Source organism: Melanotaenia boesemani, chromosome 6 (genome assembly GCF_017639745.1).
Source record: "Melanotaenia boesemani isolate fMelBoe1 chromosome 6, fMelBoe1.pri, whole genome shotgun sequence".
Taxonomy (NCBI): domain Eukaryota; kingdom Metazoa; phylum Chordata; class Actinopteri; order Atheriniformes; family Melanotaeniidae; genus Melanotaenia; species Melanotaenia boesemani.
This window is the reverse complement of record NC_055687.1, coordinates 16,471,845-16,484,364: the sequence shown is the minus strand read 5'-3', so window position 1 is coordinate 16,484,364 and position 12,520 is coordinate 16,471,845. Positions and strand designations below refer to the sequence as shown.

Below are 12,520 nucleotides of genomic sequence, written 5' to 3'. Positions count from 1 at the left end.
ATGTTGCCGTGGACGTGAGGACCCAAGTGCAGGCAGACAAGGCAGACCAGTGCAGGTAAAAGATTTTAATAACAAAACTAAAACTTACAAAACAAAAAGACTCCGGTGGCCAAACTTTAACAAGGCATGGACAGGAAAACGGGGAAACCAACAACACTAACTGACAACAAACAAACAATGGACTGGCAAGGAGGAACTGAAACCAATGCCTGAAATACACTGAAGGGTTAATGAGGCACATGTGAGGTGAAGGGACAAATAAGACCAGACGAACGAATGAGCAGAAACTAAAAAACAAAGAACATGACACATAAACCCAGAAAATGAAAGAACATAAGTAAACCAAGAAACAAGAAATGTGAAACATGACAACCACACCATCTTACTGGGATAATAAAGATGTTTTGTGCATAATTTGAAACATTCAGCTATAATTCTGTTTAACTTTGGATGGCTTTGAAAATCTTGGCATCTCCAATAAATTTCTAATTGGTAAGTTTGAGGAGTTTAAGATTTTAATTTACAGTGTTTTAACAGTAAAATGTTTAAGTTGACACATAAAAGTTAAACAAATTTATCAGTTAATTTCTTTACAACAGCAAAATAATACAAATTAGCACAAAAGCTTTAAAGACCAATTATAGGGTTTTAAATACAGTATGTTCACATTTCTATTAATTCCAACAACTTATTAATCATTTTAGATATAGTTAATATATGTAGGACTTCCGCAAGTGTATAATTTTCTGTGATAGAGGATAGTTTTGACAGGAATTAGAGACCACATGAAAATTTCGTTCCGCAAAATAACTCCCCCTAACAAAAGTGATAGATCATTTAAAAAGACGTGGTCTTTTCTACTGGGATAAGAAAATTATTGTGCTCGATGTGTACCACAAAAGTTGAGAAAACTCGGTAGAGATACTGTAATGAAACTTCAGTTATTCGTTTGCATGTGACAAAAGTTTTTTTGTTTTTGTTTTGTTTTTTTTTTTGTTTTTGCTGACAAGTAGCTTGTGATCTAGAGGTAATCCAGAAAGGAGGTTTAAGAAATCCTCTGATAAGGCCTGCAATAGTAAGCTGCGTTGTCGGTACCAAAACACTGGCTATGGTGCAACTAACACAACTCCGTGTAGGTTTAGCCAAACCTATGAAAGGCATCACCCACTGAGTCTCGAAATCACAACAAAAATGACTCCCTACCAGGCTATGTTCACAGCATAGTTTCCCATATTAACTTACCTTGATTAGCCATGTTGTAATAGAAAACCCAAGATTACCACTTAGTCTACCCCACCGTTGACAGAATTGGAGACTAGAAATCAGCCTAATATGGAGTACAGAAATACATAAATACAACTTCCAATCTTGCTAGCGCAAAAACAATCATCACAACATGTACAAAGCAGTCATGTACAGCATAGTTAGCACTGTTCTATCCCCTCAAATGTGACTGTTCTGCAGGCGGCCACAACAGTTTAAAACGTAATTGGTAATAACTTAAAAATCTACAATGACAAAATCAACCAATTCTGGGCTCAGTTTCAAGTCAAGGTGCTTTCAGATTAACCTATTTCATGACCTGATAGAAGAAAAGTACAGTGATGATCAGGAAACCCAGGACCCACCAATAGGAATCTGCAGAATGACAAACAACACATGACAGTTATGAGTTTGTGAACATTTCTGACAACCATGCAACATGAGATGCAACATGCAGTTTTCAATGTGTCATAGCAATCTTTATATCAATACAGGAAAAATAAACACAAACCCTTTGTTTCTAAAATTAATGTGGTTCACTGATAAAAAGAAAAGCGCATTTTTTTTATTTAAGGAGAAAGTTTATGCTAAACTTCTTTAAAGTGACATTAATATTAAGTTATGATAAATGCGTTGTGATGGCTCTCTGACAAGCCTGAAGCTAATTAGTTTTCCTCAGGTTGTATTTTTTAGATTTTAGATTACATCAAACTAATCATATCTCTTGTGAAGAGTTGATTAGAGGCGTTTCTCTTTGGCTGCAGACACATACCCGGTTGAGGACTTTCTACCACCAGACTGAGGTGCAGAGGAGCATCCAGGGCTTGATGGGACACCCTGCAAGTGATTTTGGTGCCTGGGGAGACAGTGGGAGGCACAGTAAGGTGAGACGACAGAGAGTACGTCCCGTCTCCATGCTGTCGATGGCTAGACAGGGAGCCCTGATCTTTAAAGAGTTCAGGCTCTGTGTCTGTCGGTGAAAGGGAAAGCCACTCCATCTAGAAAAGAGAAGACAGAAAATTTATTAATCTAGAATTAATCAGTTATCTAATCTAGCAATCTTTAGTGGTTACTTAGAGCAAGATAAACAGCAGAGAACACTAACAAATGCAGAAGATTGTTCTAATATAATGAGCAAATGATCCAAGCTACAGATGAATGTTTGAATTAAAAGTATATAAACCTTCAAATGTCCTAAAATCCTCAGAAAGACTTTTCCTAAATCTCAAAATATAAGAATGGAAAACTGCCTCATGTTTTTTTCTCCTCTTTGAATCAACTAAATGACTCGGTGCTATGGACCCATTCAAATGGTTTCAAACATGAAAAAAACAAAACTTGGTGTTAGACAATACAGTATTTTATCCTTACAATAACTGTTTATTTATTTTATTTTATTTCATTTTTTGAGGAGAGCAACAAAAACAGAACTTTTTTAAAATATAGTATAAAATGTCAAAATTTATTTTGTGACAAAATAAAATAATTAATTTCCAATATCCAGTCACCATAAAGCAGTGACCCGTTGACCTTTGGGAAAGAAATTAAATTAAATTAAATACTTTATTAATCCCTAAAGGAAAATTACAAAAGATTTTATAAAGAAAACAATAAGTAAGGAAATAAAGAAGCTGCTGTTCTAAATCTAAACAATTTTAGAACCATTTTTAGAAAATCTGCTAATTTAAATGGAAATTCATGTATTTTTTTCCTTTTTTTTGTCTACCCTCTGTTTATCTATTATTAATGGGTAATAATGGAGCAGTTTCACATAATAAACGTTAGGTGGCAGTATTTCTCCAGCCAGAACTGCAGAAGAAATGAAATGTTAAAATAAATAGCAGAATTTTAAAAAAAAAAGAAAAAAAGAAAGAAAGACAAACAATCAAACTTCAAATAAAGGAAAAAAATGTGAGGTCATTAAAATTATGGCAAAACTGGCAAAGTGAAAACTTAGGTTTTTGAAGAACTAATATTACATCTTTATTCTCTGGGTGAAGCTCTGTTGACAGTCCTGTGTGTATTTGTAAGTCATGTAATATCTGTGCCTCATCACTTATTTGCCAAACATGTTTGCTTTGAGATTTTTACACCTAAAGACATTTTAACTATATTTTGATATTTATAAACATTTGCTGAGTGTTTCCATGGAGCTCTATTTAAATCCAAATTTGAAAACATGCATAAAATCAGCTGATTGAAAACAGAAATACAAATATGTTTACATAAATAACTGTACAGGTTATTTATGGTGTGCATAATATAAAATCCTTGATGTCCATCTGTGTCTGTCAGTAATTTGGTGTAGTGGTGTGTTTCACTGAAAACAACTCCATTTGGGTGGTGAAAAACTACCATAAGCAGAGAGAATGAAACAAAAAAAAAGTGATTTTATGCTATAAGAAGGCAATGCCAGATGTTTGTGAAGGTCTATAAAGCACAGTTACTGACCTGACAGTCCAGTGGATAGTATTTGTTGCAGTGACAGCTTAACGTCTGGGGTGACTTTTTATTTAAAACCAACTTCTCCTCTGACAGCAAAACCTGCGGAGGCTCTGGAAAAATGATGAAAACAAGTAGAATTAAGAGAAGAAAGGAAGACAAGATGGATGATAAAGAATTGAAAAATCAAGTTAGAGAGAAACTTACGGATAATTAGCAGCTGAATGACCTGCTGGGCATGGAAATGACCAACATTGACTGTACAGATGTAGGTGCCTTCATCAATAGCTTTCAGCCCACTCAGGGTCATAGAGACGTTCCCCTCACTGACAACCTGGCCAGCATTCATGCTTGAGCCCTTCCGCTCACCATGAACTGATAAAAAATAACAGAGGCATTAATGTAGATGTAGTTTGTTGCTAGATGTCCCTGTATTTTACAAATCAGACCCTTAAGATTGAATACATTGACTTTATATTGATGGATGAAATACTTTTTTTTTTTACTGAAGTTACAGTTTTTGTTTGTATAATAAAATAAAAAATGCAATTAAGGGATAAAAACGAACTAGCCTTCCTCTGACTGAAATTCACAAAAATAATATACACAACCTCACCAAATATCAGCACAGAGCGGACTATCGAAAGGTGACATCTGTAGTAATGTGGGCTCTGCACTGATCTGTCATTGTGAAAAAAGAGCTGCACCAAAAGAGTGAAGTTCTTGATTTTTACTAGTTGACCTATGTTCCCATCCTCACTCGTGGTCCTGAGCTGTGGGTAGTGACTTAAAGAATAAGATCACAGCTGAAATTAGTGTCTTCCACAGGGTGTCAGGAATCTCCCTTAGAGATCGGGTGACAAACTCGGTGCTCAGCTTAGAGCTGCTGTTTCACCACATCAAGAGAAGACTAAAATGAGGTGGCTCAAGCATCTGGTTGTGATGCGTCCTGAATGCTTCCCAGATGAGGTGTTCTGAACATGTCCCACTAGAAGGAGGCTCCGGGGGAAGAGACAGGAGGGACTAAGTCTCTCGGGTGGCCTGAAAACACCTCAGGATTCCCCATGAGAAGCTTGAAGAGGTGGCCAAGGAGGAGGAAGGAAGGGGGGAGAGGCTTCTCTGCAAAGGCTACTAACCCAATCCCAGATAAGCAGCGGAAAATGGATGGATGGATGGATGGATGGATGGATGGATGGATGGATGGATGGATGGATGGCAACAGTTCACTGCTGACAACACTCACCCACTGCAGGTCCTTCTGTATCATCCAGCTTTGTCTTCATTTCAAGCACTTTCCAGCCTTTTCCTCTGTGCTGCAGTCGCCATTCAACACCCACTTCCTCTGCTAGTGGGACCTCCTGCTGCTTGAAGCCACAGTTGAGGAGAACATCACCTCTCAGAGGGGCAGATACAGAATTTATATGGGAAAACACCAGGAATATAACTATAATACAAAAAGACAGAGACAATAAAGATAATGTATTAGATATTAGGAAAGATGAGTTAAAAACAACAACAACAATCAAATAAATGTTAATATTGTTCTTGTAAGATGGGATATTAAACTCTGAATTTCACCTTTAGTCAGTAGAGTCCCTGACTGGCTGAGAGGCAGACTGAGTTTGTTTTGTATCAGGTGTGATTGATCTTTTTCTACCGTCAAAGTCTGCAGAATCAGAGAAGTGCTGAACTGAAGACTCTCCACACCAAGGGACACCATAAAAAAGGCTGGATCTGAACTTTCCTGGAGTCCCCGAGGAGAATAGCGACTTATTTCACACATCACCTCCAGCTCATTGCAGTCTGCATGGAGCAACACGTCTGCATTGGGGATCTCAGGTGAAGACGCTGCCAGAGTATAACAAAATATGCTCAACACAGTTTTTGCTGAAATAAGACTAAAGCTTGTGCATAAAGAAAGCAAGGGAAACCTTTAGTCTCAAATAGGATGAGGTCTGGATCAGGGACTGAGGGTGGGACAAACGGAGTGAGGGTTTCCAGTGATTCATCAGGACCCACTGCAACATCTCGAAATACCAGAGTGGCTGGTGTCCTGGTAAAGAGAGCCCCGCCTCCCATTCCACCAAGTCCTACTCCCTCCTCCACCAGAGTACAAGAAAGTACTACATCTGCAACCCCATCGGCTGAAAAATAAAATAGAAACTTTAAAACACATACTTGCAGACATTTACAGAGTTACAGTAAGGTGCTTTTTATTTTAATCCTGAAACTATTTTAACACCATCAGTTAGGCTCATAGAAGCAGACTATGAGTGAAATGTTACAAATTCTTTGTAAATTCTTCAAAAACTGAATGTGAAACTATTTCATTAGCAAAACTAAAGAAACGGTTCCAAAATTTTTCAATGACATTTAAATTATTATTTACTGATTATTGTTAATGTTATATACCTCCAAAGTATTGTAGGTCAAATTATTGACAAAAGCTTAACTTTTATTTCAAGAGAAGGCTTCTTAGCATTAGGAACTTCTTTTTAATAAAAAAAATATGGCTGATCAGAAAGTCACTTTTGGCTTAATGGCCATCATTACATGCTTTATAAAGATGCCAATATAAATAATCTTACCACAGACGCATGTCATGAAGTATCCGAACAAAATTACCTCGATCATAATCATAATGTCTGTAGATGTTCCGTGTTTTTGTCAATTTCAAGTTTGAGACGATCAAATTGCTACGAATGCACTACAGCACTTTCACTTTTGTTTTTAAAAGCTATAGACACACCATATTAGTGCTCTCCTGTTTCTATGCGAGAGCTTTTTCTGAAGCCCATGTTTGCTCCATAAGTGACATTTACTTACTGGACAAATTTAAGACAAATCCTGATATAATATAAAAGTAAACGCGCAGCGTCGGAGGCTCAGTGTCCTGAGCATGCGCAGAATGCAACAATGGAGCAGCGAAAATGAAAGTGGACAGAAGGGATAGTCCAATGAGAGAGTAGCAAGGGGAAGGTCATATATCACTATGGAAACAAGCACCTATAGTCTTCTGTGGCCAATCTTTATTCAGTACAGGGGTTCAGTAGAGCCGCGTAATTTTTATGTAGAATAAGTAACATGCTATTACCACTAGAGAGGTTCAAGCTGCAGGACTTGCATGTCTCTTGGAAAGCTGCTTTCCATCGGCAAACGCTTTCTTCCCCATTTAAATGGCAAACTCCTCCGCCGCTCGTTATCACTTCTCCTCGTGTCATCGCCCGGCTGAGAGTAAAGGAGCGGACCCAGTAAGTACTTGTCAGGGATCATGGCAACAGGAAGCAACTAAAGTGGACTTAAGGACACACAGGTGGAAGGATGGTGTATGAAGATTTAATTAAAATAAGACAGAACTGAATACTTCAAGAAACTGTCAAATGAATACACTAGTAGCAACAGGACAGCGTGACTGACTGCACAGCTACCACACACAATGAACTGGCAATAAAAAGGGCACCCTGAAACATAGGGACTAATTGCAAAACAAAAAGCACGTGTGGTAGTTAATGACCAGAAGCAGGGAAAGAGGACCTTAGATTTGAGAAAATGAAATGATGATAATAAAGAAATTTCTAGCTTTTCATAGATTTTTGTGAAACACTTACAAGCATTTAGAGCCAAATTAAATTCTGATGTTTTGTTTATTTATTTTATTTTATTTTATTATTATTATTCTTATAAAACTCTTTATCTTGTGTTTGATAACTGTGACTTTTAGTTCTCTTGCATGGTCTTGTTGGTCCAGCCCAGGTAGTTAAGTTTCCTTGGATGCCATTTTTTACTGTTTATGTTGAAGTTAGGGTAGTTTGAGACTGATCCCGGGTCACCTCTGCTCCACGGTGGGACCCTCCACAGATCCACTGCAGTTCGCCTACTGGCCTGGCACTCGACCGGCTGATGTGGTTGTCTTGCTGTTACACCGTGCACTGGCTCACCTGGAGAAGCCTGGCAGCACTGTAAGAATCATGTTTTTTTTTTTTATTTCTCCAGTGCCTTCAACACCATGCAGCCAGTGCTCCTGAAAGCCAAACTGGAGAGGGCCGGGACCCTTCACCTCACAGAGTGAATTCTGCACTATCTCACAATATCAGTATAGGTGTCCCCCAGGGAAAGTCTTGGCCCCGTTTCTCTTCACCATCTACACTACAGACTTCAGACATAACACAAGTAGCTGCGTTCTGCAGAAGTTCTCAGATGACTCTACGATTGTCGGACTGATCACTGAGGATGATGATGTGAAGTACAGAGGACTGACACAGAACTTTGTGGACTGATGTCAGTAAAACCACCTGCTAATCAATGCGGGTAAAAAACCAAGGAGATAGTGGTAGATTTTCAGTCACCGGTCTGCTGTCCCTTCACCAGGGAACATTGAGAGAGTGAACTCTTATAAGTACCTGGGTGTTCACCTAAGCAATAAACTGGACTGGACTCACAACATGGATGCACTGTACAGCAAAGGTCAGAACAGGCTTTACAATAAACACATGTATATTGTGTTTACATATATATATATATATATATACATACATGTTTATGTACATATTTACATACTGAGCATACTCACCCTGTTAGACCATATACTGGACATATTATTACTTATTGTGTGTGTGTGTGTGTGTGTGTGTGTGTGTGTGTGTGTGTGTGTGTGTGTGTGTGTGTGTGTGTGTGCGTGTGTGTTCTTTTTTATATCACCTGCCTGCTTCTGCTTATTACACCTGTACTGTGAAATTTTCCTACTGAGAGACTAAGAAAGGTTTTCTTTTTCTTATTCATAAGTAGGTTTGTATTCTTTTGTTTTAGGTTAGGTAAGATGGCCTTTATTTATTTATTTTTTCTGTTAAGAGTGTTCTGTTTGTTATGTTGGCCTTGGCTCTCCCTGACGCTATTGGTCCCTCTGTATTTTACCTGTCGAAGCATAAACTTTAGACTGTTACCTCATTAGCATCTTCTGGAGTTGTGTTACTCCCTTCTTCCAATGGACCTGCCTTAGGGACATAACAGATGTGTTTTTCTCTTCCGGACTTCCATACATTGCATTGCTGTGAATGTTTTTTATAGGATAAACTTGTTTAGCAGGTTTAAAAAAGTTTTTTTTTAAATTATTATTTTATATTTGCAACTAGACAGCTAATTAATGAATGGTTTTAATGGGTCACTGACAGTAAGAAATTCCTAATTGCAGCTTGCTGAGTCTTTCATATCCAGAGACTGCTGGATCTGGTAACCATCTAGAACCCAGAGCTCCCGTTGTTTCAGCAGATTGGAATGGTAAGACTGGGGATACGGGAGAGACTGGACTTCCCAATATGGAACAGGTTAGGAGATGGAAAACATCCAGCAAATAGAAATGCACATAAACCTGGAAAAGTGTGTAAACAGAGACAGTTGAAATTAAAGTTCAAGTCCAAAGTTTATACAAATAGAAACAAAGTAACAAGATCAATTTTCTAACTTTAATCTTAGCTGCCACTTTGAGAAATAGATCACTTTATCGATTGTGATCGAGGTTTAATACAGGTGTAAAATCATAAGTTGTTTCTTATCATCTCTCCACACACTACCTATTACCTTGTAGGACATACCTAAGTAGTTATTAAAACCAAACCTGCAGCCTGCACAGCCTTTTCCTCCAAACCACTGCCACCCTTGAACAAAGGAGGCTCTGTACGTTGAAAAATGAACCTTATACTCTTAATTTTCTTTATTTTTTCCTGATTAAAATGATTAATGATTAAAAATGTTTGTGTAACCATCGTATGCTTTCCCTGAAGACAATGCAAAACCAAGTTCTGGGAAGCATTAATAATCTAGGTTGATATGCATTCATTTTCATTTGTTATTGCAGACATGTGATGAAATCTGTTTTTGTATTTACTTTGTTTTTATGCATCTAATTATTTCAGAGAAAATCATGCACCATGTCACCCATTCGTCTCAGCATGTAACAATAAACTGGTGCTATTCAGTCATGGTTCCTTTGTTTAAATGTGCACACCATGAGCCAGCCCTATACCCAACTGCTAAGTTGTTGTTTCAGCAGGAACATCAACATATAATGAGACACTTTACTATCATAGCAAGCTATGCAAAGATTGTGAAATCAAAACATAAAAAAAAAAAACAAAAAAAAAAAAACATCTGAGACGTCTCTACATGCAGCATAGAGATTGGAAATCTTTACTAAACTCACCAGATAATGCAACTGGTTAAACTGGCCAAGACCATATCTGGATAACCTGGATGTGATTTACATCTTTTGGAGAAATGTTTCATGCTCAAGTTAAGTATTAATGCTGCTGAGATTGTGACACATTTCTTTCTCTGGACTTTAATCTGTACTAGTATTCTGTTTGTTTTGGCAAAACCCTAAATGCAACTAGCAGGACTGATGTGTCAGTACTGATCTGACTACTGTTATAAAGGGTAAACAGAACTACAAGAGTCAAATTTCTGCTAAACAAAAGTTTGCAAAGGATTAGCAGACGTCTCGTGGAGAGACCAGTAAAAATAAAGGTGATAACTGAGGCACAAGAGTGCAAAATGCTACAGGAGTTACTGATGTGGATATTATTACAGATCTTAACATTTTCATATACATGAAAAGACATGTGGATCTGTATTAACTGACTTTATTCAAACATGACAGAGAAGGCTTTGCAGAGATTTAAAGACAATATAGTTGTTTACAATTAGCTGGGTATTTCTTTAAGAACAGCAGTCTTAAAGGTCCCATATTATACATTTTTTCAACAATTTCAAATGGGTATCAGAGACAACAACATTGTTTTCAAAGTGTAATACCCCAAATTCAGCCTTGGTCCTTAATTTCAACCATTCCAAATGTGAACTCCACTGAGAACAGGCTGTTTCTGTATCTGAACCTTTAAATGTTCATGAGTGGTGCCTGTCTACGACCCTCTCTGGGAGAGGATCCAGCTTTTGCCGGCGTCCCTTCTGTGATTTTAGAGGGCAGGCTTAGCCAGCCCGGGGGTCGGGTCAATGGCAGTATCCACTACCGGGTGGAGTGGTTACTTCTCTTCAAATTGTCACAAAGGGAAAGATATCAGACTCACCCATTTGCAAAAAAGTGGAGCAAGCAAGTGAAAGAGGTGACAGATTTTTATTATTTTTGGGCCTCATACACAGGCTATGAGGACACACATATGAGAACTTTAAGAAGACTGTAATAGACATATAGGAAATATAGATTCATTTGTAGCTTTTTGTGAAAAGTTAAATGAGAATTTAGCATAAATTTTTTTGTTTTGTTAATCTTATTGTCATCTTGTGTTCTAGCACTTTCATTTTCAGTTCTCCTGCATGATCTTGTTAATCCAGTCCAGGTAGTTAGCAACTCTGGTATAGACTCCATATGTACCCTTCATTCCACAATTTACCCCCCAGCTCACAATCCCAGCAGCCCAGAATTGTCCATTTTGATTCACAGTGAAGGGACCTCCACTGTCACCTGACAGGAGTCATTCCTACCTTCGGGAACTCCGGCACAGAACATGTTATTTGTCAGGTTTGGTATGTTTTTCATTTTCCTCTTCAACAAAGCGAATGAATTACTGCAAGTGTCCTGATTCACCACTGGAATCTGCACATACTTCAGTTTATTGGATAGTAAACGATGTGTCCCCTTGTCCGTAATGCCAAAAGCCTGACACCTGCTGGAAACAAAACAAACAAAAAAAAACAAAAAAGAGATCAAACATGTCTATGAAAAAGGCAGTATTCTCCCTAAAAGGTGGAAAATTTTCACTATTTGTGGGGAAGTGGCAGGTGGGAATATATAAATGTGAAGTCAATTACAAAACAAAACAAATGTTAAAGTAGTATAAAATGGTATAATTGTTTCCTCACCCCATCATGTCTGTGTAATATGTAGAATTCTGGATGGCAAAACAGACTGGCATTACAGATGCGTTGAATGTGATCGGATTCAAGCAATTTGATCAAGGCAATATCGTTGTTGAAATTGGATCCATCATGATTCTTGTATTCAGGGTGAACATGGATTGAAGCAGGGTATACAGGGAAATCTATCAGTTTGTGAACATCTGTATGTCCCATGTACACCTGCAAGTCATCATCAGAAGAAGAAATGAATCAGTAAATACATATAACCATATGTAAACCATATGGGCAATACATATAACACCTACAGCAGACAACTTACTTTTAAAGTTTGAGTTGGTACTTGTGTCCCCTTTTTTTACAATCACGTGAGCTGCAGTCATAATCCAGCGGTCTGCTATGACCATGCCTCCCCCTCTCTCTCCTTCTGAATTCAGCAACACTTGCCAAGGGATGGTATGTTCTGGAGCGTCGCTGCCTCCAATGAATCCTCTGAAAGCCAAAGATGTGTTCTGTTGGCTGGCCCACAAACTGAATGGATTATAAGCACATACATGTCAGATTTAATCTTCATCATAAAGGGAACAAATAACGTGTAGATAGGGCTGTTGCATTTTTTGGTTAGCTCCTGAGACCAAATAACTGCTACAATGGCAAAGTTTTTACTTTTTTTCACACTTCAGTATACATGCATAATAGTCCTCTCCAAACTAATGATAGCATAAAGCTTTTATGTCAATCAGAAAGCATAAAAGATTGTTTGCGGGATTTAGTGTATTTTTACTCTGAGAAATTTTGCCAGCCGTCTGTCCACTGGCGATGCAGAGCAGGATTAGACTGTTGTGAATGTACTGCTTTGGCCATTCACCATGCATCATTATCCCAAGGGTTTCATTGTGTGTCATGCAAAATTCTTGGGTTGGCCATTACATTGAACGACCAGATCGGA

The 12,520-nt window shown here is 38.0% G+C and overlaps 2 protein-coding genes across 2 annotated transcripts in view; both read right to left on the bottom strand.

Annotated features, from left to right (window-relative positions):
- Window positions 1-50: 50 nt before the first annotated feature.
- On the bottom strand, window positions 51-6,608 carry tapbpl (TAP binding protein like). The gene is made up of 8 exons (XM_041988098.1): window positions 6,294-6,608; window positions 5,637-5,849; window positions 5,284-5,553; window positions 4,949-5,149; window positions 3,913-4,080; window positions 3,715-3,818; window positions 2,036-2,261; window positions 51-1,638 (listed from the first exon to the last, which is right to left on the bottom strand). Exons 1-8 carry the CDS (start codon window positions 6,343-6,345, stop codon window positions 1,571-1,573), a joined length of 1,302 nt encoding a protein of 433 aa, XP_041844032.1. The 5' UTR covers window positions 6,346-6,608; the 3' UTR covers window positions 51-1,570.
- Window positions 6,609-11,935: 5,327 nt separating this feature from the next.
- c1r (complement component 1, r subcomponent) overlaps window positions 11,936-12,520 on the bottom strand; it is a 36,323-nt gene continuing 35,738 nt past the window's right edge. The window contains exon 11 of the mRNA XM_041987025.1: window positions 11,936-12,102. Coding sequence (XP_041842959.1) covers window positions 12,005-12,102 — 98 coding nt within the window. The 3' untranslated portion in view covers window positions 11,936-12,004. The remainder of the gene's footprint in view (window positions 12,103-12,520) is intronic.